At 46.7% G+C, this 16330-nt stretch overlaps 1 protein-coding gene across 3 annotated transcripts in view; it reads right to left on the reverse strand.

The window, feature by feature from the left end:
• Positions 1-16330, reverse strand: part of DAB1 (DAB adaptor protein 1) — a 1133179-nt gene that overhangs the window by 63590 nt on the left and 1053259 nt on the right. For all 3 annotated transcript variants that reach the window (XM_082688114.1, XM_082688113.1, XM_082688115.1), the window contains exons 8-11: positions 8274-8405; positions 7504-7623; positions 6969-7007; positions 5440-5505 (exon numbers count right to left, since the gene is read on the reverse strand). In XM_082688114.1, coding sequence (XP_082544240.1) covers positions 5440-5505; positions 6969-7007; positions 7504-7623; positions 8274-8405 — 357 coding nt within the window. The remainder of the gene's footprint in view (positions 1-5439; positions 5506-6968; positions 7008-7503; positions 7624-8273; positions 8406-16330) is intronic.

Genomic DNA, 16330 nt, shown 5'->3' on the forward strand with positions numbered 1-16330 from the left:
AACACGGCACAGCTCACACCTCCAATGGCCTATAGCCTCAGCCTGTAGTGACTTTACAACCGTCTGCTAGTCTATGTCCCTTTTCATCAGATCAGGAGCTCCTTAAGAGCTGGCATGGTCTACTACAGCTCAGTAGGCATTGGGTAAATGTCTTCAGGGTAAATGTATCATCAGAAATGTGGGCCACAGTGAGGAAACAGAAAAAGTATCTCTTAGGCTTGGACCAGCCAACTCTACCACTGAGGAGAAGAAGGAGGAATTTCGGCTCCTTCCTCGAGTCCCCCTATCTGAACTCTCATCAGCTCAATTTAAAACCCTTATAATAATCCTAAGAAGTTGGTATCAGAATCTTCACTTTACACAGTAGAAAGAGAGGCTCAGAGAGGTTAGGGAAACCCTTCCAAAGCTGGAAAGCTAGTTAAGTGATGAGATTCAAACCCAGCTCTTTCTGGCCGCCAGATGAGACATTGATGACTAAAGGCATGAACTCACATGGACAGGGTACCTTCTGCATGCCAGGCATTGTTCTGAATGTTTGTATTTATACGTATTCTCATGGAATCCTTGGGACCAGTCAGTTGGGTAAGGATGACAACTGCCCCCATGGTGCAGAGGAGGAGAAGGAAGCCGGAAGGTGATCAGGGCTGCCAGAGTCGCTCTGCCTTTTTACTATTCCATCATACAGACAGCTGCATCTCACCCCCTGTCCACACCCGTCCCCCATCCCTGTAGCTGTTCTGATGGCATCTTTTCCTGGGACATCACTTCCATACTCTCAGAAGGCTGTGCACATTCTTGTAGAAAAGAGGACAACGAGGAAGCACGGAGATGCACTTTCTGAGCTGTTCTTGCAAACCTGAGTGCGCCGGTCGCCAATGAAGAATATAGTTTCTTTGCTCCTGATAAAGGGCCTACATCTGAACAGGATCCTCTAAGAATGCCTACCGAGTCCTTGCTAACAAGGGCCAATAAATTACCAGCCCATACTTGTATTTTTACTAGCTCACCCTTTCCTGAGCCAAATGAAGAGCATTTCTGTGCCCCGTAATTCACGGCTCACTATGGGCACTTAGCAAGCTGAACCACGGCTGACTCTCAATTATCCCTGCAAACGGAGGAGAAGCGGCAGGACGGATAAACCCAAACTGTGCATAATTGAAAAAGCTCGGCTGCTCGGCTCTCCCATGGGTGAGATATCAATCTGCCTGTTTGTCCGTTAAGATTTATGTCTGCTGGGATGTCTTCTTGGGAGCCTCGCCTGGCTCTATACCTGGTGGGAGCCTTCCTCTGTACCCTTTGTAACCTCTGGTACGATCTTCCACTAAAAAAAATCAAAGCGGCCAAGAGCCCATTATGCGTCATGCTCTGTGCATTGCCCGGGACAGTGATGGAGAACAAGCTGGGTACGGCCCCCGATGGAATGGAGCTTGTCTTATTCAGGGGAGGTGGGAAAGAAATTGGGCTACTCCCGTGAGCATAAAATGTGCTATATCTCATAGGGCAGCTGTCAAACCACACTGCAGTTCTAAGCTGGGGCGGGTCAGATAGTTCGCTAGCTGTTTCCCCATCGGTAAATACCGGTTACGCAATGTTTAAGCACCAAACATTTACCGGACAGTGTGCTAAGGGCAGAACACCAGCAGCAGTGCCTGAGGGGTGAAGGCCAAGAGAGCCTGGTCCCTGTTCTTCTCGCTGCCTGCCTGGTCGCATCGGCCTGTAGACCATTTCCTAACACAACACTGCAGAGCGAGTGAGGACAGCTCTGAACCAAACGGAAGCGGGAGAGCTGGTTCCTGATTCTGGCTCTGCCACAGGCTGTGTGATCTGAGAGGGTCCCTCTGTTCTCTGAACCTTAGTCATCTCATCTAGCTGTCAGAGGCATGCAAGGGGGTGCCTAGAAAGTCCCAGAGGGTCGGGACCATGCCACGGTCCATTCCATCTCTACGTGCCTGGCACACACTAGGTGCTCCGTACAGAACTGCAATTTGAATGAAGGAGTTAACAGATGTGGAATTACTGTGGAAGTTATACGGGAACCACCATAAGCACAGAAGATGCTTTCGGCTCAGTAACATCCTAATAGTGTTAGAGAGGCAGTTTAAGGGTTAGTGATGTAAGAGCAGAGGCTCATCATCTTAAAACAACAATACTTGATACATCACGGGTGATTAAAAATGATTTTTCAAACCAAAGAACATGAAAAGTGCCCGCGTGGAAGGCCGCCGTCTTGCTGGCACAGGAAGTTGTGAACTCGCTACGGAATGCCGGGTTTAGAAGCGGAGGCTCTGGCCTTGGGCCCGGCCCTTGAATCGGAGGACTTGATTTTCTTATGGTTTAAAATGATAGTCATTGTAGCTATTCTTATCCTCCTGAGTGACTGCAAGGGTCAACGTTAAGTGAGGCATAAAAACCCTTGTGCCTCAAGGTTCTGTGTTGTTTTTAAAAAGATGATGGATAACTTTTTCTGATGCACGCAAAAAAGGAAGACCATTATTATTCTTAATCCGGTTTGGGAAATGAGACTACTGATCCTCAAAGAGAGGTTACATTTCCTCAAGAGTCTCTCCCTCCCTCATGCGGGAGTTGTAAGTAGCAACCAGGCGAGGTGGCCACTTTCCACCAGGCTCTCTGACAGGAGGTGGCAGGCGAGTCAGGTTCTACTGCACTTACTGCATCATCGTGAGACATCTTGAAGAACGTCGGATACTGATGACATTCTTAGGAAGCAAAGGGAACATTTACACCGAACCTACTATGCACCCAGTGCTTTATATCTTCAGGTTACTTCTAGAAGCAGATGACATAGCATCCCTCATTTTACAGCCCAGAGTCCAAGATACAGAAGTGATGGACTTCATCCAAGGCCACAAAACAGCTCAAGGAGTAGGCCCCAGGTGCCTCGTCCACCCCAGTGATAAGGTCTGCCTCCCGGGAAAACGGAAGGGATGAAAATCTGAGACACCCCCTGGGCCAAGCTGAAGAAGAAGAAAACAGGGCCATCTACTCAGGAGGAAGAGCTATGGGATACTCCTAGGTTCTTAGAACACAAAGAGGAGCCAGGCTCCTAATCACAGCTCCTTAAAAGCCCAGCCTTATCTTCAGGTCCACGAGCTTATCTCTCCTTAAGCAAATTGGGGCTCAGCTGACTGGCAAAGCAAGCGAGGAGAACAGAGGGTGATAAAATATTCATTTCCTTAAATGGTACCTTCCTGCTCATGATGGGCAGATGGGGAGATCCGGAGGTCAGGGCTGTTAAAACACAAGTGTGATTTTTAGATAGTGACTTAAAACCTACACAGAATCCAATCATGGATATTCTGAGCTGGAAAGAATCTCGGGATTTATCTATTTACCAAGGTCAGAGGGACCTGGCTGTGCCTTGAGGGTGCCACCTCTCTAAGCTCTGTGACCTTGGGCATGACACCTTGTCTATGTGAGCCCCACCCTTCTGGCTGTAAGGTGGGAATTTCAAGCCACTTGTGAGATTAGGTATTGCATGTAAACCCCATTCACAGAGCCGGCCGACGTCGACACTCAAAAAACGTTAAATAGCTATACATCACACGTGCGTGCACGCACACACATACATACACACGCTCACACACACACCACCTCCAAGAATCTTGCTGCCCTGTAAAGCAAGCCAGCATGTATCTCTCAAGAATCACCATCCTGTGATGAGGCACGAGTTGCAAAAAGCAGCAAAGGGCCTAGGAGACCCTTGGGTCTTATCTGCTCCTTTTACAGATGAGCACACGGAGGCTCAGAGAAGGAAAGGAACTCGACAAGCTGGATGAATGGCGGGGCTGGTACCTGGACTAAGATCCTGAATCCACACACCGTGTGACCCAGAACAGAGTCTCTTCTGTACATCCTTCTCACAGTCTTGCTTCCTTCTCATGTCAAGAATGGGTTATGGAGAAATTACTCCCCTACCTTATCACTGGGAGAAGGGAGTCTCAGAGAGGGCAAGTGTCTTGCCCACCATCACGCAGCCAAAGGTAGCTGGTGAGCGGCCAGAACCAGAGCCCAGCTCTCTGCCAGCCTAAACCGGCCCTTCCTGCACACAGGATGTCCCACACCCCTAACAGTCCCCCCGACAGGGCACAGCGGGAGCCCGGCCAACTACTGCTCAGTCGGAATTCAGAAGCCCTGCAGTGAAGAGCCTAATTTTGTCTTAAAAGGTATTTTTTCTTCAGAGGATGACTGGTTAATGGCTCCTTTGGCCCCACATTCAGACACCACGAGATTGTAGTAATTTAAAATCTGACACCAAGAACAAATATGCAAGTCCTCTGTGTAAAGATCGGAAACTTCGTGAGCGATGATTTTAAACAGAGCCACAACCTCCCACTTGCATCCAATCCAGACAGACCCAGTGGAGAGAAGAACTTCGATTATTATTCCACAGCACCGGCTTAAACCGAGCTGTCGGCAGAGCTGATATGATACTTTGGTCGTTTAGAATTCTGTGCATTAGACAGAAACTGAAAATCTGTCTTACTTTTATTACACAAGTAATGCATGCCCAAGGCAGAAAAGCAGACCGCACAACTGAGCAAATTAAGAAAATTAAAATCACTTATTAAATACATTAAATTTTTTCCTTCCTCCATAATGTTTATATTTCAAATTAAGGCTAAAATCCTAATTAGTGAAAAATTGGATGCTGTCATATTTGTTTGATGTGTTGCTACGGTGCAATTTCTCAAACTCTTTGATGGAAAGGCATGGGGGAGGACGTGTGAGTTTTGCCTTCACTCACACTGGGTCTGATCTCAGCTCTACGTAGCTAGGCAGCCCCCGGGAAGCTATTCAACATCTCTGAGTCTCAGTTTCCCCTTGTAAAAGTGGGATTAAATACCTACTTTATATAGCATGTTTGTCAGAACCAAACGAATCACAAAGTATGTGCAGTGCTCTTCCCACGAGCTGACATTTAAGAATTTTAATTTACCTTCCCTTTAGGAGGGGTAAAACCTTGAGCTGTACTTTTCTTTTATTCGGTTAATATTCCCAGTGCTGTTTTGCAACAGCGTGTTTGAATTTGTCCTTGATTTTCAGGAGTGCAGTTGGATTTTTAAAGAAATTTGATGTGCACCTTTTTTGGAGAAATGAAGGACCCTCCTTTATCAGCGACCCTCCAGTGGATTACTTTATTCCAGTGGAAATGTTTGATTCTGCAGTCTACTGAAAATAGTGAAGACCCATTCGCAATCAGAACCCTGCACTCAATGGGCCGTTGAACATTTCCACAGCAAGGGGTAGAAAGTACTGGTCAATCTGTAAAAGCCAACTCAGAGGAAGGTATTTGGCCAAGCCTGGATGACTGAGGACACGGAGTGACCCTATGGGGGCAGCGCCCCGGGTTCTGCGGACCCCTCCGTGCAACAGCCGGAGGCAGTGGTGCAATGGAAGGAGAGAGGAGTGATTTTATACCTGATAAATGTTTTCTTCCGTTTCAGGATCACGGATTGGCTCGTGTCCAGCCTCAAACACAATGTACTATTACGGATCAGCCAGAGAGGAAAGGTCAGACGGGAAGAAGAGAGAGGAAAAAAAAAAGCATTTGGAATTCAGGATACAAATCACAGTGAGCATTAAAGAAACAGTCGCAACAGAACACACCTTCCAGGGGCAAGCAGATCCCTGAAAACGAGGCACGTGCTTTGCACGCTCCTGCCTTTGCTAAGGAAGACAGCAAGGGTCTGAGGGCCAGTCAAGCAGCAGCGAAGGCGTGGGACCCCTGCGTATCTTTCTGGAGATGTGGCCTCTTTCTTCAGTGACACTGGATCTCAGTAATGTCTGCGTGCGCCGCACTGCTGAGTGCAAATGACGTCTCCTAGGAACATCTGGGGGCCCAGCTTCATAATCTGGGTTACAGTGATTGCTTCCCTTTTCTTCCCTCAAGACCAACATCCTAACTCAGCCCTTAAGTACTTAGAAACCCCAAATCTCCCCATTCCATATATATCACCTGATTTTACATCCTTAGTTTTAAGTATTGAAAATCAGTGTTGATTTTTTTCCCCTGTGCGGGTTTTAGACTCTAAAGGACTGAGCCATTTCAAACAGGGTGATATTCTTCATTCTCTGTGCTGTCCGTTAGCAGGGGCCAAGCTCATATTCTAGACAAATCCTTGCCCTCAGCGTTCTAGCTTGAGGCCATGCTGTTAAGTACATCTTTGGCTTTTGTTAAAAGCCACTTAGGCTAGATACCCCTACTTCATATAATCCAGGTATGTCCGGTTAGAAATACAAGTTCAGGGTTTTACGTCCAACAATTCCATTTATTGGCTCCTTTCTCTCCTTGGGAACAAGCATGAGGCAGGGGTGGGGGGAGCGGCTGGGTTTGGTGGTGGGAGGCCTCCTCTTCCCTTCTTTCTACATCTGTTTATACAGAGCACATACTTGGATCCTAGACAAGTCATCTCTCCAGCCCCACTGGGTGGCACAGAGTTCAGGGAAAACTGCGGGCTGGGCTGTCTCTATGATCGCCCTTACCCTCCTCCCAACATCATCATGAGGGGTCCGAGACTTACCCTCACAGCCTTCCCAAAACATACAAACTGCCCTTTGCACTTGTACCCCAAAGTCGCCAAAACTCAGTCCCCAGCCCCGGTTCCTAACTCAGAGAAGCCTCCTCATGACCTTGGAATATTCAGGAGACTCCTGAAAACATCCAGCTCTGGGATCAAATATTTATAGATTGTGGAGGGGGCCAATGCAGGGTTAAGAAGGGAGCAGCGCAACTCCAGATCCCATGTAACTGAGGCCAATGAAACTTCTGTTCATTTTCTATAGAAATCCACCCCCCGAGGGGTTAGCAGCCCTCAGCCTTGAAACTAGTCTTGGTCCCTCTCCAGGCTCTGCGGTCAGGGTGCTCTATTTAGGGCTCTGACCAACTGTCTGTAACACGGGCCTGGCCACTCCTGATCCTAAAATCACCGATGGTTTTCAGAAATTACCTGGTACACAGGATCTTCAACATCCTCTTCCAAAATTGTCTACAGCAGAGCGAGGCAAGGGAGGTTGAAAAGCAGAGGATATAAATAAAGGGAGAGGTATGAGATTGCATTCAGAAATTACAGGACAGTCGAGAAACCAGCTCTGGGGAGGAGAGGCTGCTGGGTCATTTCAGGTAGAAAACAACCCAGAGGAAAAATGAAAACCCTTGCAGCCGCCCTACCCCCACTCTTAACAACAGCAAAAAAAAAAAAAAAAAAAGCAATTGTGTCTCTTCTCTTCCCTCCACCACCCCCCGCCCGCCCCGAAATCTTCCTCAGAATTCAAAATTTCACTCGCGCGCGCATGTCCAGAATTTCAGAGAATAAAAGATCATCTCTAACGGCTTGCTTTCGGGGCCTGTAATTTACACGGGAACCTCTCATCTTTGTTTATTTCTCCTTGGCAGCAGGAGGACAAGCCCTGACTGTCAGTTTTCACATCTGTTTATTTTAAGGCCCAGTCTTCTCTGGCACGCCGATAAATTCACAGGTATACCTGATACACAGCTTGCTCGCACTGCTTATCCTTTTGTGCCTTTTTTTCCAACTCTTCTCTTTGCTTCAATTCATAAATAAGTTGAAAGAGATCTCTCAAGTCCAGAATAACAGGTTCAGCCTGGAGTAAAAGCGGGGGGGGGGGGGGAGGATGAAGCACATGAGTAAGGGAACAGTCCTGAGCCTGCGTGGCCTGTTTTTTTTTTTTTTTTTTGCCTGCTACAACCCGCAGCCCTTCCTATTCCTATTAAACTGAAAGCATTCCATCTTTAATTAATTCTACCTTGTTTATATTGGTTTAGCAAATTGCATCTAGGCTAAAGTTCATTTCTTCAACTAATTATATTTGCAAATTCATAATAATCATAAGCATAAAAGGCATTGCTTTTATTTATTAGTAATTTCGAATACAATAAAATTAGGGTAGGCCTTATGCAAAACAGCTATTTGTTTTCTCTTATTTTCTTTTTAAACGAGGCTATGAACACAAGGAAACTTATTTGTACAGTGGTGCCTCCATCCAGCTTCGTCAGAAAGGGAAATAATTAGTCATTACGAAATACACATTAGGAAAACAACAAGAAGACCGGTTGGGGCCTGAGCCCGCCGTTTCCTTGCTCTGAGGCTATTTATGCTCTGGAGATGGGAGCCTGAGCATCAGCATGGCCTCGTCCTACATCAGAGGCGGCCTTCAAAGACCCACACCATGACCGGACGCGCCGTCCCCTAGAGCCGCGAGGAGAGGCGCCCTCCTCAGATGGGGATACTCACCGCCTGGGCTGTTTTTATGGCAACGAATCTGTGATTCCCTTCCTTCCCGCAAACATATCCAAAGGCCCGGTGATCTGTGATGTCCTTTGCAATGTAGGAAATTTCATGAACAGCATGATGATGCTGAAGGGCCTGTCGGAGACAAAAGGAAGATCATATTTCACGGGACTTTCCCTCCGAGCTGTTGATCAATAAGATATGTGTTTCTGCTACGTGTGAACAGGCCCGAAGGGCTTTGGGAAAGCTGTTGGGTCCAGATGGAAGGAAAAAGAGCCGCGCCTGCCCTTGAGAGATGGAGGCTTCCCTCCATGGTCTCAGTGCCATAACCAGAGAGATAAACAGGACTGCTCATACGCTGAAGGCGCGTCTGTGGCGGTGGCTCCCTCCCGGCTTGCCGGGGCCGGTCGTCGCAATTTGGCGGGGCAGGCCCCCCGCTGCAGCTGGCTTCAGGACACAGCCCAGTCGGAGCTCGGGCCGGATATTTAATACACTCCAGCACCAGGACCTCCGCATGCGGTGCAAGAGGAGTGCCCTGTGCAGAGAGTGCAGTGGTGGGGGGGGCGTTGAAAGTCACGGGACTGCCAATGCCTACGGGTGCAACCCTTAGTTGAGAGATGGTAACAGAGTATCTTGAGGAACGAACACCTTTTTCTGTCTTATACAGAGTCACCATCTGGGCTACAGGTGGACTCCCTTCGTTTTGAGACTTCTCAGGGGCTGGCTGCTCTGTGGGCAATGCCAGTTCTTCCATCCATTCACTTGAATCCTGGTCCTTTCTGAAAGGGTATTTGAGGGGCACCCGGGTGGCTCAGTGGTTTAAGCGGGTGTCTTTGGCTCAGGTGGTGATCCCAGGGTCCTGGGATTGAGCCTTGCCTGGGGCTCCCAGCTCAGCTGGGGCATCTGCTTCTCCTTCTCCCTCTGCTCACCTCTTTCTCTCTCTCTGTGTCTCTCAAATAAATAAATAAAAATCTTTAAAAAAGGACATCTGAATAGCATCACCTCTGCAAAACCGCCCCTGAACAAGGTCTGCTCTCCCTCTCCCTGCAGAAATAATATATAATTCCATAGGACTTCAGTCTTGAGGCGCCTGGGTGGCTCAGTCGTTAAGCGTCTGCCTTAGGCTCAGGTCATGATCTCAGGTCCTGGGATTGAGCCCCATGTTGGGACTTGATGGGGGGGGCGGCTCCCTGCTCAGCGAGAGACCTGCTCTTCCCACTTCCCTGCTTGTGTTCCCTCTCTCACTGTGTTTCTGTCAAACAAATAAATAAAATCTTAAAAAAAAAAAAAAAAGAACTTCAGTCTCTACTGATGCCCAAATTCCTAACCGATTCCTCACACATAGCTCCCCATAATCTTGCTTTGAAAAACCTTCCTTCTCTGATAGATTTGCCTGATTCCTTATCTGTCTTCCCCATCAGACACCATCTTCCTCAACTCTGTCATCCTCGAACCTTGTGCTGTGTTTGACCCACAGCTGCAGACTCAAGAGTAAATTGGGGTAGTTGACCAGTAATTCGAAAACCTTCTGAAACCGACCTTCCCGCCTTTATGGCCGAAGCCTCCACAAATAATGCTGGCCATCCTTGGCGATGATCATCTTTGTGACCATCTTCCTGCATTAAACCTTCTTAAAGCAATCTTCAGTAAATAATACCCTGTTGTATAGGCTTACATCAGCAGCTGGGTATTTTATGATGTGCTTCAAGTCCTTATATAAGGGGTCTTTTTATTATTATTATTATTATTATTATATTAGGTATTACAAGGCTTGAATTCTAGCCACTTTGTGAACAGAAGGCACTCACTGTACCTCTCCGGACCTTTGTCAATTCTTCTATCCAATGAGAAGTGTGTACCAGATCAGTGGCTCCTAACCCAAAGCCCAGTATCTCCTTGGGTCATTAGAGGTAATAAAAAGAAGCCCTAAGCACTTTTTAGCATTTCAAAAAGCGAAACAGAAATGTGTAATTATCCTTAACTAAGACAACACATTCCGTTGTGCATGCAAATGAAAATGCCAAGTTCATTTTAGAATTGCATCAGGTTACTGTTGGACTCCTTAGTTCATCTTTGAGAGGATTCTCTTTAGTGTTTTAGTTATGGGTTTTAATAATTCAAATGGGAAACCGAATGACTATAAAGCCATTTTCTCCACTGCCACTCCACGGAGGGAGGGAAACATGTACCACAAAAGGGACTTAGTTATAAAAGTAGTGGGAATCACTGGAATAGATGTTCCAGAAGGTTAACCCCAGATCCTTTAGCCATTAGGACCCTGAACCACAAGGCTAGCCCCTCGGGTCAGTGGGTACATGCTGGCCAGCACCTTAGCTCTGGACACTGGCCCTGACCTTCCGAAATGCTGACTGCTACCATCTTCCTAGGTCTCTAGACGGGTGTCATCTTTCTAGGATTCTGCTAGAATCCCAGGTGCTCCCATCTTTCTAGGATTCTAAACTCATGAATCATTTCAGCCATGGAATTTGCTGCTGTACCCTAAGCTTCTAGATTCTGATCCCTCACTAACCTCTCTGATTCCTCTTGGGACCCTCTCTTTGGGTTCTTGCCTTGTCATGTTGCCCACTGACCAATGGACATCATGTTTGGATGGCGGTATCCCTCTCTGGCCACCCTCGCCCCTAATCGGCCATAAGACAACCGTATAACTCTCATGAATCCCAACCCAGATAAAGTTGGTGAGGAAGGAAAGGTTTGTTAGGAACAGACTCAGAACCCATTTATTCTTCCTTTATTAAGAGGACATACTTCGCTGGTGGACGAAAGCTGCGTAAAGGGCGGTGGCTTCTTCATGGTGTTAATGATGTAAAACTGATGAGACTAATATTCATGCAACACGGGGTACTGATTTATAGGTTTCTATGAACTAGAATGGTATGCGGCAGGGGAAAGTGGGAGACATAGACATCCTCCCTCTCTCCTCTCTCCAGAAAGTGTTCCTCTCTCTGCGTAACGTGGACAATGTTATCTGCATCTCCTATTAAATCAAAGTTTGACGACAGAAGCTTATTGATTGCCAAGTAGAATATTGCTCTAAAATTAAACTGTGATTAGAAGTCTTCCTGGTGGAATGAGATTTGGAGATGATCGTGCAAGGATAAAATATCACCTACGATGCAAGACAGCAGATGGAGGGGCATGAATTTATCCGGGAATCCTCATTAAGCGTTTTGAAATCAAAACATTTTTAACGCCTGATGATACCTCATTTTGCCTCGCCAAGTGTAGCTCTGTGCATGCTTGAAGGGCCTAAAGATATCTGTAACATTATCTTTTCCCATAGTTAATTTTATGACATGTTAAAAAGGATGACTGTGAAAGTGGCTCATTTATTTGGAAACGAAGAATCATTGAGGGGATATGTCTCTGCTTTCTCCAACCTCAACTATGCAGACATAGTACAGATACGTCCGAATTCGGCTAACCTGTATGGCTGCACTACTGGCATTCATCCTGGCAACCCGGAGAATCTTGCAAATATTTGTTCACTGAGGCTCAAAATTGCTCCACGTTTCCAAGCAGATTTTATTGGCACCATCAAAGCCAGAGGAACCCTGAACCTCGTATTGTTCAAATGAGTTTATGATAAGACTGAGGATCAGAGAGTTCTCGCGGGACCAGTCTTAAATGCAACCCTTGCTCCCCCTACAAAGGATGCCAAGCCACTGAACAGAGAAAGCAAGATGATGTAGGATCAAGGGGCTCCATTCCTCAGCTTCTGAACTTCCCAGTCCAGCAACGAAGCCGCGATCCCTGAGAGGCTGGGACAAGGAAGGAGCACAGCTGGCCAGGAGGCAGAAGCCAAAGTTGTTCTGGCTTCTGGCACATTTTGGAGGTCAGAGAGGGTCATAAATCAGAAGGTTTGGGTTAAAGGACACTTAGCTTTAAGGATCTCAAAGAAAAAGGTCAAGACAGCATGTTCTGAGAGCGAGCACTTGGGAGCTTGTGGCGGTCTGTGGTTTCTGCTAAGCCGTCAGGCTGGAAAGGCGTGGCAAGGGGCGTGGGAAAAGCATGGAAAGGCGTGGAAAATGAAGACCGCCTCATCCCAGGAGGGTTTCTGTGGGGACCTCCTGGGGCAGCATGAGCTGTTCTGCAATGGGGAAAGAATACTGGACCAGAAGGGGAGGGGAGGGGAGAGGAAAGGCAGAGTCTGGTCATCCTTCCATGCTTCCTTTGGAAAGCAGCTTTGTGGGGTTTTGTTGTTGTTGTTGTTGTTGTTTTTATGGTCTTAGTAAAATGGTCTAGATACTGAAGTACTACGAAAAATCAAAGCAGGTATTTGGTTTTAGAAACAGTGTTTAATAATCCAGTATTTGTCTGCCACAGCTTTGTCCGTTTCTCCCATTGTGAACCCTCCTCATTATTCTGGGCATGAGAGTTGTTACTGAAGAATTCTGAAGACAGACTGCAGAGGAGCCCCCTCGGTCCCATCTGACCTTCCTCCCACCATTGAACTTCCGGTGACCCAGGCTGTGGACAGTCTGAGGACTGCCCCTCTGGGTTCTGTATGTCCCCCACCTCCGTCCCACCGTTCACAATGTTTTCTCTGCCAACGCCCCTCTACATCCCCTCACCCATGCTTTTGTGACTCCTTGTGACTAACTCATACAACAGGCTCGAAGCCGAGCTCTAATAGCGTCCTCGGACGAGGAACCTTCCCTGACCCCCCCTTTCCCTCCATGATGATTCCTGTCCCTAGCGCTCATGGCACCGTATTTGCTCCTCTATTCAGGATGCCTCACATGTTCACCCCTTCATCTAGTTATTCAAACCGTGTGTCCTTACTGAGTAGCGGATAGGTGCCCTGTCTCCTGCTTGACACTGTACCCACCCAGGGATCACAACGCAAGCCCTGCCTGGAGGACCTTGCAATCACATAGAACAGGTAGGCAAAGAAACCAACAACCATGAGACAGTAAGGCGAGCTTATATTAAAGGCGTGCATGGGGTGTGACACTGGCTTGGTGCAGGGACAGGGAAGGGCATCAGGGGAGACTTGACAAAGGAGCTGGGCTTGAACTGAATCTCAAAGGGGAAGGGGAAGGGGAAGTTCCCAGGAAAGAGGGGGAAGGCCATTCTAGGCAGAAAGAACTAAATTTGCAAAGGTCTCTAAGGGCCTGAGAACAGGACACCTAGAGAACGTATCTGCACACCTGTTTCCTCTCTCCTTTGGGGATGTCACCTTCATGGTCTCATCCGGGCTCATAACACTGTCACTCTTGAACAGTAAGTGCTGAAGGACATTTGAAGAGTGTAAGAAGGAAGGAAGGAAGAACCAAGCCAACTGAAGGAATGTTCTGCACAAGGTAGTTGCTCAATAAATGCACAGGGAATGATGGCACAGGTCAATTCATGACATCCTCACAGAGGATTCGTCTGGGAATGGAGGCTTTCTTATCTGCTCATCATTAAATCTTTTTTTTTTTTCCCTTATCATCTCCATGAGCCATTTACCAATGTTTAAATGAGGTATCAAATTGTTTGGAGGGTTACCATTTGACAGGGTAAATTACAGAGGAGACTTAATTTGCAGTATGGTTCAATACAACCAATTAAATACAGTATGGATTGCAAAGTCGTCTGCTCAGACTTTGCCGCTTGCTTTTCTTTTAAAGAATAAATTCCATCCCATTTCGCCTTCATAGTACTTGCGTGTGGGTGCGTGTGCGTGCATGGGAGTACACGCTTCCCCGAGGCAATACTATTCACAGGAGGACTACCCACCAGGATTCAAGTGAGTTAACAGAAAAACAAAACAAAACAAAAAAGCAGATACGCAGAGAGACACAGAATAAAAATAGATGCATGAAAAATACACTACTTCACACTACAGACAATTACAGTAGTTAAAACCTCACAAGACAAAGGCAGGCCCAGGCTCATTATAAAGGCCTTTCTCTTTTCTAACATATTTTTGGATGCGTTTGCTGCATCACAGTGCCAACGAGGCTGGGAAGCAACCTCTGTGTCACCCTCCGAGCACCCCATCATCCAATGCTGCACGGAGCCGGTCAGAGTGAATTCTTCCTTGAGTTCCCATCCTGAAATCTTCTGGAAGGTTTTATTCAAGGACGAAAAGCACGTTTCCAAATACCCTAGTCTCTAGCCGAAGAGGCAGCGTGATAGCAGAGGGAAGGATGTGAGCTCTGGAGCCAGAATCGAAGCATTATCATTTCCCAGTTGGGTAGCTCTGGGCAGCTCATTCTGACTTTCCGGGTTTTCTTTTCTTTTTTTTCATAGGATATGAAGAACGACAGAGAAACTTAAAGGTTGTTGGAAATATTAAATTAATTCATATAAAACATACCAGATATAAATGAGATGTCATAGCCTCTCCACTAGAATGGGGAAGAAAAAAAAAAAAAAGGAAATACCCAGTGTAGACAGAAGTGTAGGGAAGCACTGGTTTTCTAAGTGTTCAATGGGAGTCATAATAATAACTCTCTCACAGTCCTGTTAGGAGGATTGATGACTTAGGAGATGGAAAGGGCTTGCAACAGTGCGAGGCATGTAGTAAGGGCTGTGTAGATGTTGGCCATTATGGTTATTTTTATTATTTGTGGGAGTGTGATTTGGTGCAACTTTTCTGGAGGGCAGAATGGCTGTATATTTCAAAGCCTTAAAGACATGCACAAACTTTGACCCGTGATTCTTCTCCTAGGGATTCAATTATCTGTAAATAACGTAAGGCATGTGTAGGGCAAAGGCTTGGACACAAGATATTCCCTGCAGGGCTGTTCAAATTGTGAAAAATTAGAAATACTCGAAATGCTGAGCGCTGACTGGTCGTAGGAGCTGCTTTGTGCTGAACGATGTAGTAATACACGGTCACTGGAAATCATCTGGGGAATGTATGCATTTTTGGCATGGAAACATACTTACAACATCCCACTGAATTAAAAAAAAATTACAAAACAGTATGGTTAACATGATACTATTTTTGGAAAAAATATGCATATCTACGTATGTGTATAAAAAGTCTTGAAGTACGTCCAGCACCATCTTCACGGGTGTTGTCTTGAGTGGTGGAATTACTACAGTGATTTTTAGAATCTGACTTTTTGTTTATTTATATTAATTTAAAAAAATTATACCAATTACATAAGTACGAAGCATTCGGTATGTAATGAAATATTAGTAAGTATTAAAATGAAGACAGAACGTAAGGTGCTTCTTTCTGACTTGGACTCAGGGAACAATCTGTGCAATGCCATCTATACATTTCTAGAGTCATCCTGAGCCCACCAGCCTCTGCCCCACAGCCACGACTTGTCAAGCACATCCCCCAATACCATTCACTCTGTCCATTCCTCTCCCTCTCCACTATCAGAACCAGGTCGCGGCTGCTACTTCCAGCCTCGATCAGGGCAGTAGCCTCTGTCCCCAGCTGTCCTCTTCTGCTGCTTTCTGCTCTGATCGTCCCACCACAGATGAAGGGGCTGAGAGAAAATTGGCAAATTTGATCAAGGCTGCCTCGAACTGAAACCACATCAAAGGTTGCCCATGGCTCTTGAGATAAAGAACAAAATCTTTGCCAGGGCATTGGTCTACCTCCCCAGGGTCTCTCACCACAGCCCCCTTTGCTTCCTATCACCCTGCCCATCACGCAGACTCTCGCAAGCACCACCCTCCCGCCTCAAGGTTGTGCACCGGCCACTCCGTCCGCCTACAGGGCTCGACTCCTTCTCCTCCTTCACACCTCAGCATAGATAAATCTGTTCTTCTCTAAAGCTTCCCTGACTTCGCAGTGAGGACCCGCTTCCTATGCTCTAAGTCCTCTTGGCTTCCTGGACTTTTCCATGGGGAGCAGACGTGGCATGTGTCATCTGGATACAGAAACACACACCTAATGGCTCCATGGTAGCGGAACCAGTATCTTCTTTCCCTCTCCTTATTCTGAGCATCAAATACAGTGCCTGACACGCAGCAAGCAAGCAGTACATATATACTCTTTATGGTGGTGAACAGACATAACATCAATTGACTGTTGCAATCATTTTTAAGTGTCCGGTTCTTCGGCATTCAGTATAGTCCCAACG

The sequence above is a fragment of the Mustela nivalis genome, assembly GCF_964662115.1.
Source record: "Mustela nivalis genome assembly, chromosome: 10".
Taxonomy (NCBI): domain Eukaryota; kingdom Metazoa; phylum Chordata; class Mammalia; order Carnivora; family Mustelidae; genus Mustela; species Mustela nivalis.